Source organism: Zootoca vivipara, chromosome 2, assembly GCF_963506605.1.
Source record: "Zootoca vivipara chromosome 2, rZooViv1.1, whole genome shotgun sequence".
Taxonomy (NCBI): domain Eukaryota; kingdom Metazoa; phylum Chordata; class Lepidosauria; order Squamata; family Lacertidae; genus Zootoca; species Zootoca vivipara.
Window position 1 is genome coordinate 104,998,676 of NC_083277.1, and position 15,204 is coordinate 105,013,879.

Consider the following 15,204-nt stretch of genomic DNA (forward strand, 5'->3'; position numbering starts at 1 on the left):
TTTGCAAAAAAAAAGTGCTTATTTACACCCCCCACCACATGTATAAGTCGTGTGTAAGACGCCCCCCTATTTTGGGGGACTCCTAATTAAGAAAATAGGGGGAGATTGCTCAGAGTTGTTGAGACACCAAGCACATGTCGTCGTCCCCCAATGCACTATCCGTGTATAAGACGCCCACCAATTTTAAACATAATTTTAAGATCAAAAATCCTCGTCTTATACATGGAAAAGTATGGTAGGTCCGGTTTCTTGCCATCCCTTCCAACATAACTCCAAATATTCCTGGTTTATTTGATTTAATCTTACTGGTATTAAATAGCACCTCCAAATTAACTTAATAGTAATTTTCTTCCAAACTTATCCTTTGTTTGTTTGTTTCTCTTACATTTGCTACCGTATTATACAACAAAACAAAACCCTGTTTTGTCTCCTCTTTCATGCTCAGTGCCCGATTCCCCCATTTACCTGGAGCCAAGTAGCAGCCCTGCTTACCTGCCGAACTTTCTCCATCTCGGTCTGGGTGGCATTGCTGCCCATCGTCCCCTCCTGGCTGGCTGGCAGTTCCTGCATTTCCCGGTTGGCGGCTCCAACCGCTCCCTCTTCCCTCTTGTCACCCGGCGGCACCAGGCCTGTCCGCGGCAGGTAGGTCAAGGAGCCATCTTGTTGAGGTGGTGGTGGCGGCGGCTGGGGCAGAGCGGAGGGCGGGCGCAGTGGAGAGACGTTGTAGGAGTCCGTGGTGCCCTTGCCGGGGCCAAGGGGGCTCCCGGCTTGGTGGAACCCCGGAGAGGAGACGTAGCTTGTGCTCTGGGGCTTGCCGGGGGCAAAATGGCTGTTGATGCTGTGGGAAGGGGAGCTCTTGAGGGGTTCGCTGGGAGGGAAGGTGAATCGCATCTGCTGGGCCTGAGTGCTCGGGAAAACGCTTGCCCCAGGGGAGCGAGCGAATTGGGGCTGTGGGCCAGGCTTAGGGGGGGCTTCGGAGGAGGATGGCCCTGTCGGGAAGCCCCCAGGGGCAAGGGTGTTTTGGGAGCCGGGCATGGGCTTGAAGCTGGCCTCCGGCATCTGGGGGCGAGGGGGCTTGTGCAGGGGCGCGAAGGGGTCCCGTGACTGTGGTCGCGAAGGGGGGCGGGAGTAGGGGTCCGGGGACTGGAAGCGGGGTGTGACCGGGGACTGGCAGAAGGCTTCATTGGAGTGCGGCCGGGGTGTGAGGGGAGACTGGGAGCTGGAATGGGACTGGGGGCTGGCGGGGACGCGCGAGAAAGGGTCGGAGGGCAAGGAGCGGGGTGGCAGGGCACAGCAGCTTTCCGGGGGCTGGGGTTGAGGCCTAGGCGTCAGGGGCGGCTGAGCATAGGGGTCTGGGTACGGTGATTGGCGGTAGAGGTCGACCTGGGTGGGGGGAGACGCGGCCAGAGGGTGGGCGTCGGGAGGCCGGAGCCCCAAGCCCGGGCTCTGCGGCTCGACCTGAGACTGACGGGGAGTGAGAGGGGCCTTGAAAACATCCGGAGCCTTCATTTCGGCCAGGTGGTGAGCACCGGACGGCGAGTCGCCGTAGCTGCAGCCGTAGCTGGGGGAGCAGATCCCCGGCCCGGCCTCTTCCTTCTTGATGTCCAACCCTTTCTTCAGCTCCCCAAAAGGCGGAGGCGAGAGCAGGAGGGCAGCCCGCTGGGGGCTCCCGGGCACCGACAAGTTCTCCAAGGACCCGCTGGGGCAGCGGGGCTTGAGGAAGTGGTCTGGCGTGGAGGGCTGGTGCCTCGGGGTCCCTGGAGGGGTGGGCTGGAAGTCCCCGGGCTGCGGGGCCGGGCGAGGGTTCGGCAGGAGCGGAGACTGTCCAGAGGAAGAGGAGGAGGAGGACGACGATGACGAAGCAAAGCCAGCAGGCACTGTTGGGCTCTGGCCCACCGAGGAGGGAGAGGGGAAACCTGAATCCGGCGGGGGGCAGGCCATGCCGTAGGGCTCGTGCAAAGGCACTGGAGCGGGGGGCTGGGCACTGGCGGCAGAAGAAGGGAGTTTGAGGAAGAGCTCACTGGGCGACTCGACGCCGCTGGACCCGCTGGGCAGAGCTGCGGTGCTGTTGACGTAGAGCGGCTGCCCTGGCACAGAGGCGGCAGAAGGAGGAGGGGGCAGTGGAGGCGGAGGAGGCGGCTGGGGGGCCGCGGTGGGCAGCGCCCCCTGCTGGGGCGGGATGCGCAAGTGTAGGGCCGGCCGGTCTGGCCTGCGCAGCACCTCGACTTTGGTCTGCTTGTTGATCTGGCTCTCGGCTTGCTGCGAAAGACGGCAGAGGAGGCAGAGTGTCAAAAGGGCACCGTCAAAACACCCAGACACACAAGGCACCCATTTGGTGACACCTTCACACAAACACACAAACACACACACACTGAAAAGGGGAGGCACGGGGGGGAGGAAATCCAGGTCATGGGACATAGTCTGTTCTCAGGGACAGGAGGAAAAGCACCTGAGATGCACCCAAAGGAACCTCAGAGAGGACCAAGAGTTTCTGCCCTCTTTACAGGGGTTCCAGAAAAGTACCTGTGCTAGTCTGTTGCAGCAATGCAAAGAATCTCCCCCCCCCCTTAAAGGCAAAAACCTCATGTATGTATTTCTAATTTTGGACATTTATATCCTATCCCTCTGCTATCAAGGCTTCTGAACTGATTAACAAGAAAACCTATCGCATAAGAATCCTACACACAAAGGCAGCACAAATAATTTATAGATTTTTCTTGGCGCAGGAACTAGTTCCACAGGCAATTCCACGGTGGTTCTGGCACAGCTTCCCTGCAGGGCTTTCCTGCTCAGCCTGCGCTATCCTACCTACCGATTACGCCACTGCCCTTGGCTTACCTTCTGCACCTTGTTGATGCGGTGGGCTGCCCGGTTATCTTTGGCCTTTTGCTGCAGAGAAAAAACCAAAATGAGAAAGGACGGCAGGAAAAAGGTTGGACGAATGCTCCTTTCCTAAATCACATAACTGGCCACTTTTTTTTAAAGCATCACCATTTCACTTTGATTTTACATACAGTGATACCTCAGGTTACGAACTTAATTCGTTCCGGAGGTCCGTTCTTAACCCGAAAGCGTTCTTAACCTGAGACGCGCTTTCGCTAATGGGGCCTCCCAATGCCACCACACCACCACTACTGCACGATTTCCGTTCTCATCCTGAGATAAAGTTCTTAAACTGAGGTACTACTTCCGGGTTAGTGGAGTTTGTAACCTGAAGCGTTTGTAACCTGAAGCGTTTGTAACCCAAGGTACCAATGTATAAGATAAAAATAACTATTAAAAAAGGTAAAGGACCCCTGGACGGTTAAGTCCAGTCAAAGGCAACTATGAGGTTGTGGCGCTCTTCTCGCTTTCAGGCCAACGGATCCGGCGTGTGTCCACAGAGAACTTTCCGGGTCACACGGCCAGCATGACTAAACCGCTTCTGGCGCAACGGAACACCGTGACTTGCAGAGTAATTTGTAGAGTGCGAATTAATTTAATTCTTCTTACGCACAGGGGGCCATCCCCTTGAAATTGAACTGAATCCTGTATTCACGGGCCACATACCAAGTATGGGGCTTTGTCTGGGGCTGGCACCTTTCTCCAGAGCTTCATGATCTGCTTGCAACGGGTCGACCAATCTGTGGAGGGATGGGGGGAAAGGAGGAGAGAGAACGAGGCTTACACGCAGGCCGAAGACCTTCCAAGTCTTTCAAGTTTTGAACACCGGTTTGATATAAAGTTGAGGGAAAGGCAAGGCGACAGACAGAAGCTTCTAGGAAGGCCAGTGTGGTTTCAAGACCATTCGAGACCCAAATGCAAATCTGTGCAAATCCATCATCAAGTCCGGACACTGAGGTCCAGCTCCGAGGGCCCTCTGGCGGTTCCCTCACTGCGAGACATGAAGCTACAGAGAGGGCCTTCTCGGCAGTGGCACCCTCCCCGTGGAACACCCTCCCATCAGATGTCACAGAGATAAAGAACCACGCAACTTTTCGAAGACATCTGAAGGCAGCTTTATTATTATTATTATTATTATTATTATTATTATTATTATTATTATTCCAGAGTGGCTGGGAAAACCCAGTCAGATGGGCGGGGTATAAATAAGTAGTTGTTGCTGGTACAAATAAGCTGTTGTTGTTGTTGTTGTTGTGCCACAGGGGAGGAAGTGGGAGGGACAATAATATAATAATAATTTATTATTTATACCCCGCCCATCTGGCTGGGTTTCCCCTGCAATCAATCAATCAATCAAAATCTTTATTGGCATCATTTACAAACATTTAAAATAAATAGTCCGGTACGATCACGTCACCAACCCAAGGTTTCCCCAGCCACTCTGGCCGGCTTCCAACAAAAGATTAAAAAAACATTAAAACATCAGGCATTAAAAACTTCTCTAAACAGGGAGGAGAGAGAGAGAGAGAGACAGAGAGAGAGAGAGAGAGAGAGAGAGAGAGAGAGAGAGAGAGAGAGAGAGAGACCCACCTGGGTAGTCTTGCTTGAGATTGGGGAAGTTCATGTTGGCATAGAGGACGGGCGAGATGGTGGAGAGCTCTCCCAGCTCTTCATCTTTCTCCCAGCGCTGCAAGCTCCGCTGGTTGTATGACAGCCCGTCGCTCTCCCCCTCCGTGGTGGGGGTGGTGGGGGTGGAAGCCGCAGAGCTGCTGGCCCAAGGACTCTCTGGCTCACACTGCTCGGGGCTGAAGAAGCCGCTCCTCTCCCTACGTGGGAGAGGGGGGAAGGAGGAGAGAAACAAGGCGTGTTGGATAAAAGGTCCAGGGAGCCTGGCTGGATGGAAAAGGAGCAGTGCCTAAACCCAAGGGGTGGGGGGAATCCGCCCAGGTGCGGTTGGAGCCCAACTTCCACCGCCCCCAGCCATCATGAACGAGGTCAAGGATGAGTTGGAGCCCAGCAACATCCAGAGGGCTCCACCACCGGTGGTCTCAGAGAGAAGACGCCAGGGCAGGTGACCTACCTGCTATCAAGAAATGGGGACTGGCAAACCCCTGAGTAGGTCTCCATCGGCACAGCAGGTTGAAGGGGCCCAAGGGAGACCCCGCCGCCACCTAGAAACAAGAAGAGATGGCATCACAGAGCTGGAATCAAGAGGAGCTTCTCCTCCTCACTGTTAGGGTGCGAGCTGCAAACCCTCGATGGGTTCATTTCTTCGTCTCAGCAGAGCAACTCTGAAAGTCTTCCTGCATCTTCGCAGCAGCGGAGTCCAGTGAATTCCCGTGACAGAAATAACGCCCTCACCTTCCCAGTTCTTCTCAAAAGTCTTTTATTATTTACAAGTTGCAAATAACACAACTGGTCGACATGTCAAATAAGAAACAGAGCGATATGCAGATCTCTGCTCCCTTCAGGCGTCCGGCCAGAGAGACAGGCTCACGGACTTCTCACATATTTTGGCAGGCACACTGACCACCACTGAATGGCTGCTTCTCACGCTACTGCATCTCTCCTCCTCCAGCCTTGCCCTGATAAGGGCACCTGGGGCCGGGGAGAATTCTCGTTGCTAAGCAGATGTTTTCAAGCGTGCCTCAAGGATGCGTTTCAAGGCCGTGCTTCGAGGCTTGTTTCAAGTTTATTTTGGCAGCGCACCAAAACACCCCACAACCCCAAAGACACACGGCTTTCTCTCGGGTGGCAGTTTCACGCAGGGGTCGTTCCCGGTCCTGCCTGGAGATGCCGGGGGTCAAATCTGGAACCGTCAGCACAAAAGGGACACAATCTACCACCGAGCCGCAGCCCTTTCACAAAAAAATGAAGGCTTCCAAACACGCAAAGTGAAGGTGCTTTGGGTTGAAGCGGCTGGAGCTGAAGTCACTTGCTAAAAAGCCCCCCCCAAAAAAACCAACAACCCATTTGAACACTTACGATGTAGCAACAAAAACACCACCGCTCAAACCACCCAAAAACTTGCCTTGCCTGGTTACTTGAATAAAATTTTCATATACCACATGCAAAATACCCACTTCCTATTTACTAGCCAAGCTGAAATAACTTCTGGCCCTAATGAAGTACTATAGCTACGGCTGGCTGATATTATTGAGTCCAAAAGTGAAACTAAAACACCAATAGTTTTGGATGTCACAATGCAAGGTAAAAAGGTAAAAGGACCCCTGGACAGCTAAGTCCAGTCAAAGGCGACTATGGGGTTGCGACGCTCATCTCGCTTTCAGGCCGAGGGAGCCGCCATTTGTCCACAGACAGCTTTCCAGGTCATGTGGCCAGCATGACTAAACTGCTTTTGGCACAACGGCACACTGTGACGGAAAACAGAGCGCATGGAAACACCGTTTACCTTCCCGCCACAGCGGTACCTATTTGTCTAACTTGCGCTGGTGTGTTTTCGAACTGCTAGGTTGGCAGGAGGTGGGACAGAGTAACGGGAGCTCACTCCATTGCGGGGATTCGAACCGCCGACCTTCTGATTTGCAAGCCCAAGAGTGGTTTAGACCACAGTGCCACCCGCGTCCCATGTCACAATGTACAGAGCAGATAGAAAGAAAGCTGAGCTGGTTTTCATGTTGCATGGCCACCTCTGTGCTATTTCTTTTATCTTTTATTGGATATTTTTCAATACTAAGCAACATAAAAGTAACATTAAGCAAAACATCTGAAGGGGCAGGAGAGACAGAGAGAAAAATGTGACTCACAGCCCACCAAACCCGGGCGTGGAAGCTCACCTTGCAGGAAAGGCCTCTGGGCCAGTTGCGAGCGGCTTGGATCCCGAAGGCCTCCAGCCTCAGCTTCTGCCCCAATGCAGTTGAGCTGCTGCTGTTGCTGCTCTCGCTCTGCAGATCCCAGGACATCTTTGAAGAGTTGCTGGACGTCCTTGCTCTCCATTTTGGGCAGCTCTGTTGGGAAAAGGGGGTGGAAAAGCCACAGTGGAATGACAGGTGGCAAAAGCCCGTCCAAGAGAGCAACCACCTCAGCCGCGTGGGGGAACCTGTCGGTCTCCGGTAAGGGCAGGCTGAATTGCAAGGGGGGAGGTTAAAAAAGAGAGAGAGAGAGAGGTGCGCCGGTTATGGAGCAGCGACCGCGCTTCCTTTATATAGCCACTAGCATCTACCCCTCATTCTAGAGCGGAGAGGAAGCCGGGGGTTCCCGACTCCCGGCCTCTCCCTTGCTCTCCACGGAGGGGTAGATCCTCGGCAGGGAGATGGGGGGGCAGTAGGGTCTATTCAAAGGGCCCGCCTGACCTTCAGTGGGGATTTTGTCAAGGTCGGAGCTGAGCACCCCCTCCCCCGGGGGTGTGGCTGGGTTCTCGGCACCTGTAGGGTCTGGAGAGGTCTTGGGCACCTTCTGATCTTCTGTGCCTGCAGGAGCAAAAACAAGAAGACCGCCGCCAAGCCCATCAGCACAGGGACAGGGGAAGGTGCTTGCGCTCCCAAAAACGCGTCGGGAAGGATCATCTCCTCCGCTGGAAGCAGGGAGATAAACCCGCCTCGCTACACTTGCAACAATATGGGAAGCAACCCGGGTAACGCTGCTCCCACCTCACTTCCAGCTTGGCATCATTACCGTGGCAGCAGCTGACCTAGGCCAGGCATCCCCAAACTGCGGACCTCCAGATGTTTTGGCCTACAACTCCCATGATCCCTAGCTAACAGGACCAGTGGTCAGGGAAGATGGGAATTGTAGTCCAAAACATCTGGAGGGCCGAAGTTTGGGGATGCCTGACCTAGGCCATTTTACTTGATGTTCCAAGTAAAAAAAAAACCCAGAAGCCTTTCTATTCGGAATTATAGGTACCGAGATTCCAAAGGAACAAAAAAGACTCCTTATGTATGCGACAACAGCAGCATGGATGCTACCAGCCCAAAGATGGAAAGAAGAAAGAGTCCCTAACAGAGAGGAATGGCGAGCTAAGCTGTTAAGACTATGGTGAAATGGCAAAAACTGACCCGGAAACTCAAGAGACCAAGAAGACAAGCAATTCAAGAAAGAATGGGAAACGTTTATAATTTATTTAGGAGATCACTGTAAGCAGATGAAAACATGAGCAGGATTTTAATCTCACTTGTAATGTAACAAATATGTACTACTACGGACAATATGTATAGGTACAAAACGTAGACTATGAAATAATATGCATTGGGAATGTTGACATGGAGGGGGGAGTCTCGAGATTCAGAGAAATCTCATTTTATGGATATGTATTTGGTGTTGTAATTAATTTATATTTGTAGAATCAAATAAAAATTATTTCAAAAAGGGAGGGGCCGTTAGCAACGGCAAGAATCAGGTGCTCTGATACGGGGCTACTCCCAACTGATCTCTGCTCCTTTTTGCATCGGCGAAAAATTCCTCCCAATGAAGGTGGGCTGCTGAGAACAGATTATGGCCGGTGCTTCCCTACGTGACTCCTTTTGCTGTGTGTTGCCTTCCCGATGGGATCAAAAGAAGAACACCAGAGCACACTACATGATTCCAATTATTATAAAATTATGTCAACATTGGAAATACGTGCAAATTTATTTTACTGGATATCATGGATTTGGGGACGCAGTTCACTGGTACATTTTAAAATCTGCATCACATTTCCAGTTTGCATTTTAAGGTTTGTTTTAGCAGCATTTTAAGCAGTACTTACTTCCCAGGGCATTAATATAGCAATTTCCCAACCCATTTTTGGACGAGGCAAATAGCTTTGGTGCACGTGCTCCGATTCGGGGGAGACCTGGAGTGTGCCGTTAGGAGTAAGAGGTCCAATAGAATCTGGGGTACACCATACTGAGCCAGGTGGGCCAACATGTCTGACCCAACACAGGGCAACTCGAGGTTCTCAAAAGTGCAAGGAAGTTGTCTCTTCAGAACAGGGACAAGTCCCTCCCTGGCACCTTCGACGATCAGTTTGCCACAACTGGATTTAGACAATGTAAATCACAGGGTTTTGAACATGCCAATTAAAATGTGAGCTTGTTTATGCACAGCCACAAAATTTATTCATCTCATATACTCAAAAGGCCTAATTACCCAGAACATTATCAGGTTTTGGGGAAACAAGACTCAACCGTGCTCTGGTTGACTTTTGAGATTTTAGCAAACTACAATTAAAACGTAAAAAAGGTAAAAGACCCCTGGATGGTCAAGTCCAATCAAAGGCGACTCTGGGGTTGCGGCGCTCATCTCGCTTTCAGGCCAAGGGAGCCGGCATTTGTCCACAGATAGTTTTCCGGGTCATGTGGCCAGCATGACTAAAGCGCTTCTGGCGCAACGGTACACCGTGACGGAAGCCAGAACACATGGAAACGCCATTTACCTTCCCACTGCAGCAGTACCTATTTATCTACTTGCACTGGTGTGCTTTTGAACTGCTAGTTTGGCAGAAGCTGGGACGGAGCTACAGGAGATCACTCCGCTGCGGGGATTCGAACCACCAGCCTTCTGATTGGCAAGTCCAAGAGGTTCAGTGGTTTAGACCACAGCGCCACCCGCATCCCCACCTTTGACATAGTCACCTTTGACTGGACTTAACCGTTCAGGGTTCCTTTACTTTTACCTAAACCACAATTACATTACACTGTGCAGATTAACACAGGACTAAATGTGCTAAAAGGAGCTGCCTCGTGTAGCAACCTAGCACAGCTCCCTCATAAGGCAGAAGCTTCCCCCCCCCCCAAGCTTTTTACGCTCCTATGAAGAACTCGTACTCACCGGTATTTTCAGTCTTGGCATCAGCAATTTTCAAGTTGTTTTCCGGGGCTACTGCCTCCCTGCCGTCAACACATTCATCCCCTGGAAGAAGAGGGGGTTTTGTTGAACCAAGGTCTAGGACTCGCGGCCAAGCTGACCCCAAAGATGTGGTGGGCAGCTGGAACCGAGCATCTTCTGCTTACCGTGTTTCTCCGAAAATAAGTCACCATCTTATATTTATTTTTCCCCAAGAAAACACACTATGGCTTATTTTCAGGGGATGTCTTATTTTTTTCCCCTCCTCCTCCTGCCGCGGCCGGCATTGCTGCTGCGCCTATCACTATGTCTTATTTTCGGGGTATGGCTTATATTCCTTGGAAACTTTAAAATCCTGCTACAGCTTATTTTATGGCTACGTCTTATTTTCGGAGAAACAGGGTACTGTCAGCAGACCAATGGATTCGCTGAACGCTTTAATCTGACGCCAACATGATCTACCTGGGGCCAATGATTGAGGCGTATGTGGCTAGACACCCATCAAACTGGGATCAAGCCTTGTCTGTTGTTTGCTTATCGTGAAGTGCCCCAGGAAAGTTTGGACTGCTCTCCAAATGGTGAGGGACAAAGGGAAGGTCCTGAACTTAGGCAGGAAGAACTAGATACACAAATATAGGGTGGAGGACACCTGGTTTATTAGCAGTACCTGTGAAAAGGATCTAGGGCAGGCACCCCCAAACTTCGGCCCTCCAGATGTTTTGGACTACAATTCCCATCATCCCTGACCACTGGTCATGGGAGTTGCAGGCCAAAACATCTGGAGGGCCGCAGTTTGGGGATGCCTGATCTAGGGGTCTTGGTGGACCTCAAGCTTTCTATAGTCAACAGCGTGATGCAGCAGCAAAAAAAAAAAAAAGGCTATTCTAATAAATCTACTTCAATCAACTAGAGATCTATTTATTGAGGGTAAAGCTTGGGTACTGAATCCAGTTCCTCACCTCCTGGGTTACACAAAGCTGTGTAACTTGGCTGAGCTTAAGCTCGGGTAGCAGAATGTTTGGCTTTTCTTTAATTGCTCCTGCTTCTTTTGACTCTCAGGAGTGCCTGGTAAGTTATTTCAGCTTATGTCTTTAAATGTTCTGCCCTTGCACTTGGAGACCTTTGCATTTCAAGCCACTGACAAGTCGAATAAGCACAGTTCATACCTTTGGGCTGAACTGAAGGGTCTTTCCCGTCCACCGGCCCTTTCTGAAGCATGCTGCAATCCACCTTGGGCCTGGGAGCCCCTTGACCAATGGGAGGGTGGGCAGTTCCATCCCCACCCACACCGCCAGCTGCCAGCAGTGCCTTTCTGCTCAGGTCAAGGAGGGCCTTTCCAAAAAAGGCTTCCTGTCAAAAGAGGTGGGAGAAGGAACAGAAAGAACAGAATGAGATGGTATATTCCAAGTAAAGAAACTGGGCCTCCTTGGAAAACTAACCTCCAACCCCTCTGGCCCAAAATGAACAAAAGCACACACCCAAACTCTTATTTGCTCATACAGTGGTACCTTGGTTCTTGAACGGCTTGGCTCTCAAACAAATCGGCTCCCCAATGCTGCAAACCCAGAAGTGTTCCAGTTTGCAAATGTTTTTTGGAAGCCAAACATCCAATGCGGCTTCCGCAGCTTCCAATTGCATGCAGGAAGCTCCTGCAGCCAATCTGAAGCCGTGCCTTGGTTTTCGAACGGTTTCGGGAGTCAAACGGACCCCCGGAACGGATTAAGTTCGAGAACCAAGGTTCCACTGTATTAGGCAAAATTAAATCCTATTTCTTCTCCCTCTATTCCCGTTGGAGGAAATTCTGTGCTTGCCAGACCCACCCCCACCCTTGGGAATGAATTGCAAGAATGAAATTCTATCTGTAGGCTTGCCACAGTATTACTGATTAGCAGCAGCAGCAACTCACACAAACAGCAAGGTGTTGCTAGCTTCGTTCTCCATAGCAGTCTTTTAAAGATAAATTGCCAAAAGACAGGATTCTACAGCCTAATTACACTATACTGTCATTGGGTTGCTGTTTTTATTTTGATGATATAACCTGAAGCATCTATAACCCGAGGTACCACTGTATTCTACTCTGCTTTTGCGAACCTTCAGTCTGCAATTGAACATCTCCTCGCCACAACTGTCTATAACAGGCATCCCCAAACTGTGGCCCTCCTGATGTTTTGGCCTACAACTCCCATGATCCCTAGCTAACAGGACCAGTGGTCAGGGAAGATGGGAATTGTAGTCCAAAACATCTGGAGGGCTGAAGTTTGGGGGTGCCTGGTCTATAACTTCTTCCCCTTCCCAGTTTGGACAGCAGAGTTGCCGAATGAAACAACTCTGTCCACTAAGGTAACCAGTCAACCTGCATGTCCCCCTTACCTGAAGGTAGGCAGGGAACATGTCCTCCAGCTTGCTCTTCTTCCTGCCGCGGCGTTTCTTCTTCTCGTCACCCTCAACCACCCCCTGCTCAGCGATGCCCTCCGCGGGAACTTCAGCGGGCGGGTTAGGTGGAGGAGCCCCTGGCGTGGAGGCAAGTTTGAGCAGATATGAGCGTCTATTTACTTTCAAATAAGCAAGGCTGGGAGCAGCGAGCGAACCGGCGAGATCTCATGCTACTTTTACGGCTGCAGTGGGGAACCTGTGCCGCCCCCCCCCCAGACTGGGCTAGACTACCACCCCCATCGGATTTGAAATGGACAGCCTGCTATAATAATAATAATAATAATAATAATAATAATAATAATAATAATAATAATTTATTATTTATACCCCGCCCACCTGGCCGGGTCTCCCCCGCCACTCTGGGCAGCTTTCAACACACTGTCCGTTGAAAGAAAATTATATGAAAACAATGTGCTGTTGGTATACGACACCTAGTAAAGCAGCAAAAATGGGCAGAACCAGTTCAAAGGTGTGTTGGAAATGTGAAAAGAAAGAAGGTGCTTTCTATCATATGGGGTGGTCAGGTGGGGTGGTAAAAGCATTCTGGGAAATGACATACAATGAATTGGAAAAAAAAAAGGTTTAAGATAACTTTTGTCAAAAAAACCAGGTGCTTTTTTTGTTAGGAATTATAGGTGGGATTCTCAGCCTGTGGACTGAGAAATACATGGAAATGCAAGAGTTTTGTTTTCAAAGACATAGCCCACTGTTAAGATATTAAGGATAGGAAACAACACCCCGTACCAAGCCAAGCAACGAATACGGGTTAACAAAATATACAAGCAATGCCCTTACCCTCCTCTGGGTGCCCCTCAGCACCTGTCGACTCGCGAGAGGCTTCTGCCAAGGCCGCCGAGCCCTTTTTCAAGCGGGTGTGGGATTTCCGCTGCCGCACCATGAACCCTCCGATACCTGTCCCAGGGCAGAGGAGAGACGAGTCAACGAGACGAGAAGGGACCATTTCTCCTCCAAAGGCCTGGCCCAGGCCCACAACACTCACCTGGGCGATATGGCTTCCGCTTCCGCTTCTTGACCTCCTCAGAGTCCTCCAGAAGACCCTTCGCCAAATCGGCCTCGGCTGCAGCTTCCCTCTCCGGGGTAGCAGGGGCTTCCAGTTTGATCTCGCACTCCATGTGTTCGACACTGACTGCAGGCGGACAAGGAATGAGAATATGCGCTAATGCAATATTCCTTAGCAAAAGGAAGCCCAGTATCATTTTCCCCATGGAATACGATTCCGCATGAGCACCGGTCCTCCTTTCTGTTGCATCACGCATGCGCCTTTGTGCGCTGTGTGCAGGCACCTAACTGAACTCTCACATACATTTGCACATGTACACACACACACACACACACACACACACAACTTGCCAACCCCAGGAACAGATTGTGGAAGGTTACCAGATAGAGTCTCTCCCCTGGTCCATAAAAGCAACACTTCCGGGCTATCAGTTTCTTGCAATACGGGACCTCAGACAACTTGATCTACAAAGGCACCCCAAATCTGCTTCTACCCCACAATTAACGACCATCACCTAGACTTCTGCATCATAGATGCTCCATCAGAACAACAACTTTCCCACACTAGTCAATGTCTAGAGCAGGACATCTGTGCTGGTTTCCAGATTATGACCAAACTATGAACATATTCACTCTCAAGGAATTTAAAACAGATTTATACAAGCAGTCGTTGATCTAGGGTGTTGGGTGTGTTTTTTAAACCAAGTTTAGAAGTTTTCACCAAGTTTAGAAGAGGAGGAACTGTGGCTCAGTAATAAGACCCATTTTCCACTTCCCCAAAACCACCAGTTTGGAGAGCGCCCGTTCTTCATTGCGCGAGGAAGTACCTTGGAGCCCAAGACCCCAGAGAACAGCTTTCTAACTTGTAGCACCAGCCAGGGTTGACAGTACTTACTAAATGGATGACAATATAAATCAGTACTGCTGCATAGGTATACTGGAGATTTAATATTAATATTAATAATATTTGTTTTTGTTGTTTGCTTGCTTGTGCTGAGGAGGGCTGCACTGAGGGAGAATGGTGGGAGTCACCCCCTCCTCTTGATCCTGATCCTGAATCTTCCCAGGAGCAGGAGGACAGTATAGATTTGGAACAGTGGTTTACAGAGGGGGGTAGTTCAGAAGGCAGAAGCTGGAAAATACTGGATGGGGATCAGCTAGCAGAAGAAACACCGGGAGAGAAAGGGTTAACAGGTTCACTGTCTCTGGAAAGCACTCATCCACTCTCCCCAAGGTCAAGGAGAGCTGAGAAAGTGGCAGAACAGAAAGCACAGAGGGTACAAACTCAGGTTACAAGACATACGAGTAGATTAATAGGAACGGAGCGGGGAGCGACCTTAATTGGGAGCACCGCCATTCTAGAGAGATGTGTTCTGTTGTCTCTCACTGTGATTATTCAAGATTCTAACTGGTAAGAAGGCTCATTTTCCTTTGTTCTGCTTATCTACTGCCACGGGGGAGGAAGCCGAGTCCCTGAAGCCTGACACCACGTTGCCCCAGCCATTCTGGGCAGCTTCCAGCAATGATAAAACCAGAGTAAAGCACCACACAATTAAGAACTTCCCTCCACAATACTTTACCCAACATTCCCTTGGAGGTGGTGGGGATGGAACAAACCTTCAGCTTTCAGGATCTCATCTCCCTCCACGTCGCCCTCCTTTTTCTCTTCGGGGCCCAAGGGGTCAACCCCATCCAGCCCGCCTTCGCCATTGAGCGCACCCGGCGGCCGTGGCGTCGTTGGGGTCGTTGGGGTCTTGCGCGGCCGGCGCTTGTGCAGTGGCGACAAGGACAAGTTCCGCAACACTGCCATGCCCGTCTCTGTCAGCCAGACGCCTTCAAAGCGAAAATACTGGGGCTCTGTGGGGGAGAGGGTGAAACTTGGTAGGCAGGGTCAAATCAGCATGGGGCATCTTCGTAGAGAACCAGCCTGAGCATTCATTTCTTCCCCTCCTTTCATTCACTACATCCCCCCCTTTTTTCTGTTGACATCCCCCCCCCTACAGTTGTCAGCAGTAATTCAGAAGGACCCGAGCCTACATTTATTCCGGGCTCAGAAATAAGATCAGCACAGTATCTGGGTGT

At 50.8% G+C, this 15,204-nt stretch overlaps 1 protein-coding gene across 10 annotated transcripts in view; it reads right to left on the reverse strand.

Moving 5' to 3' along the window:
- LOC118079598 (histone-lysine N-methyltransferase 2D) overlaps nt 1-15,204 on the reverse strand; it is a 98,693-nt gene that overhangs the window by 40,526 nt on the left and 42,963 nt on the right. For 8 of the 10 annotated variants that reach the window (XM_035103910.2, XM_035103909.2, XM_035103907.2 and 5 more), the window contains 13 exons: nt 14,740-14,979; nt 13,103-13,249; nt 12,898-13,014; nt 12,040-12,179; nt 10,836-11,019; nt 9,655-9,735; nt 7,197-7,313; nt 6,681-6,851; nt 4,964-5,054; nt 4,474-4,709; nt 3,550-3,623; nt 2,839-2,889; nt 493-2,259 (listed from right to left, as the gene is read on the reverse strand). In XM_035103910.2, the coding sequence (XP_034959801.2) occupies nt 493-2,259; nt 2,839-2,889; nt 3,550-3,623; nt 4,474-4,709; nt 4,964-5,054; nt 6,681-6,851; nt 7,197-7,313; nt 9,655-9,735; nt 10,836-11,019; nt 12,040-12,179; nt 12,898-13,014; nt 13,103-13,249; nt 14,740-14,979 (3,416 nt within the window). The remainder of the gene's footprint in view (nt 1-492; nt 2,260-2,838; nt 2,890-3,549; nt 3,624-4,473; nt 4,710-4,963; nt 5,055-6,680; nt 6,852-7,196; nt 7,314-9,654; nt 9,736-10,835; nt 11,020-12,039; nt 12,180-12,897; nt 13,015-13,102; nt 13,250-14,739; nt 14,980-15,204) is intronic. The other 2 variants (XM_035103912.2, XM_035103914.2) reach the window with 2 other exon arrangements.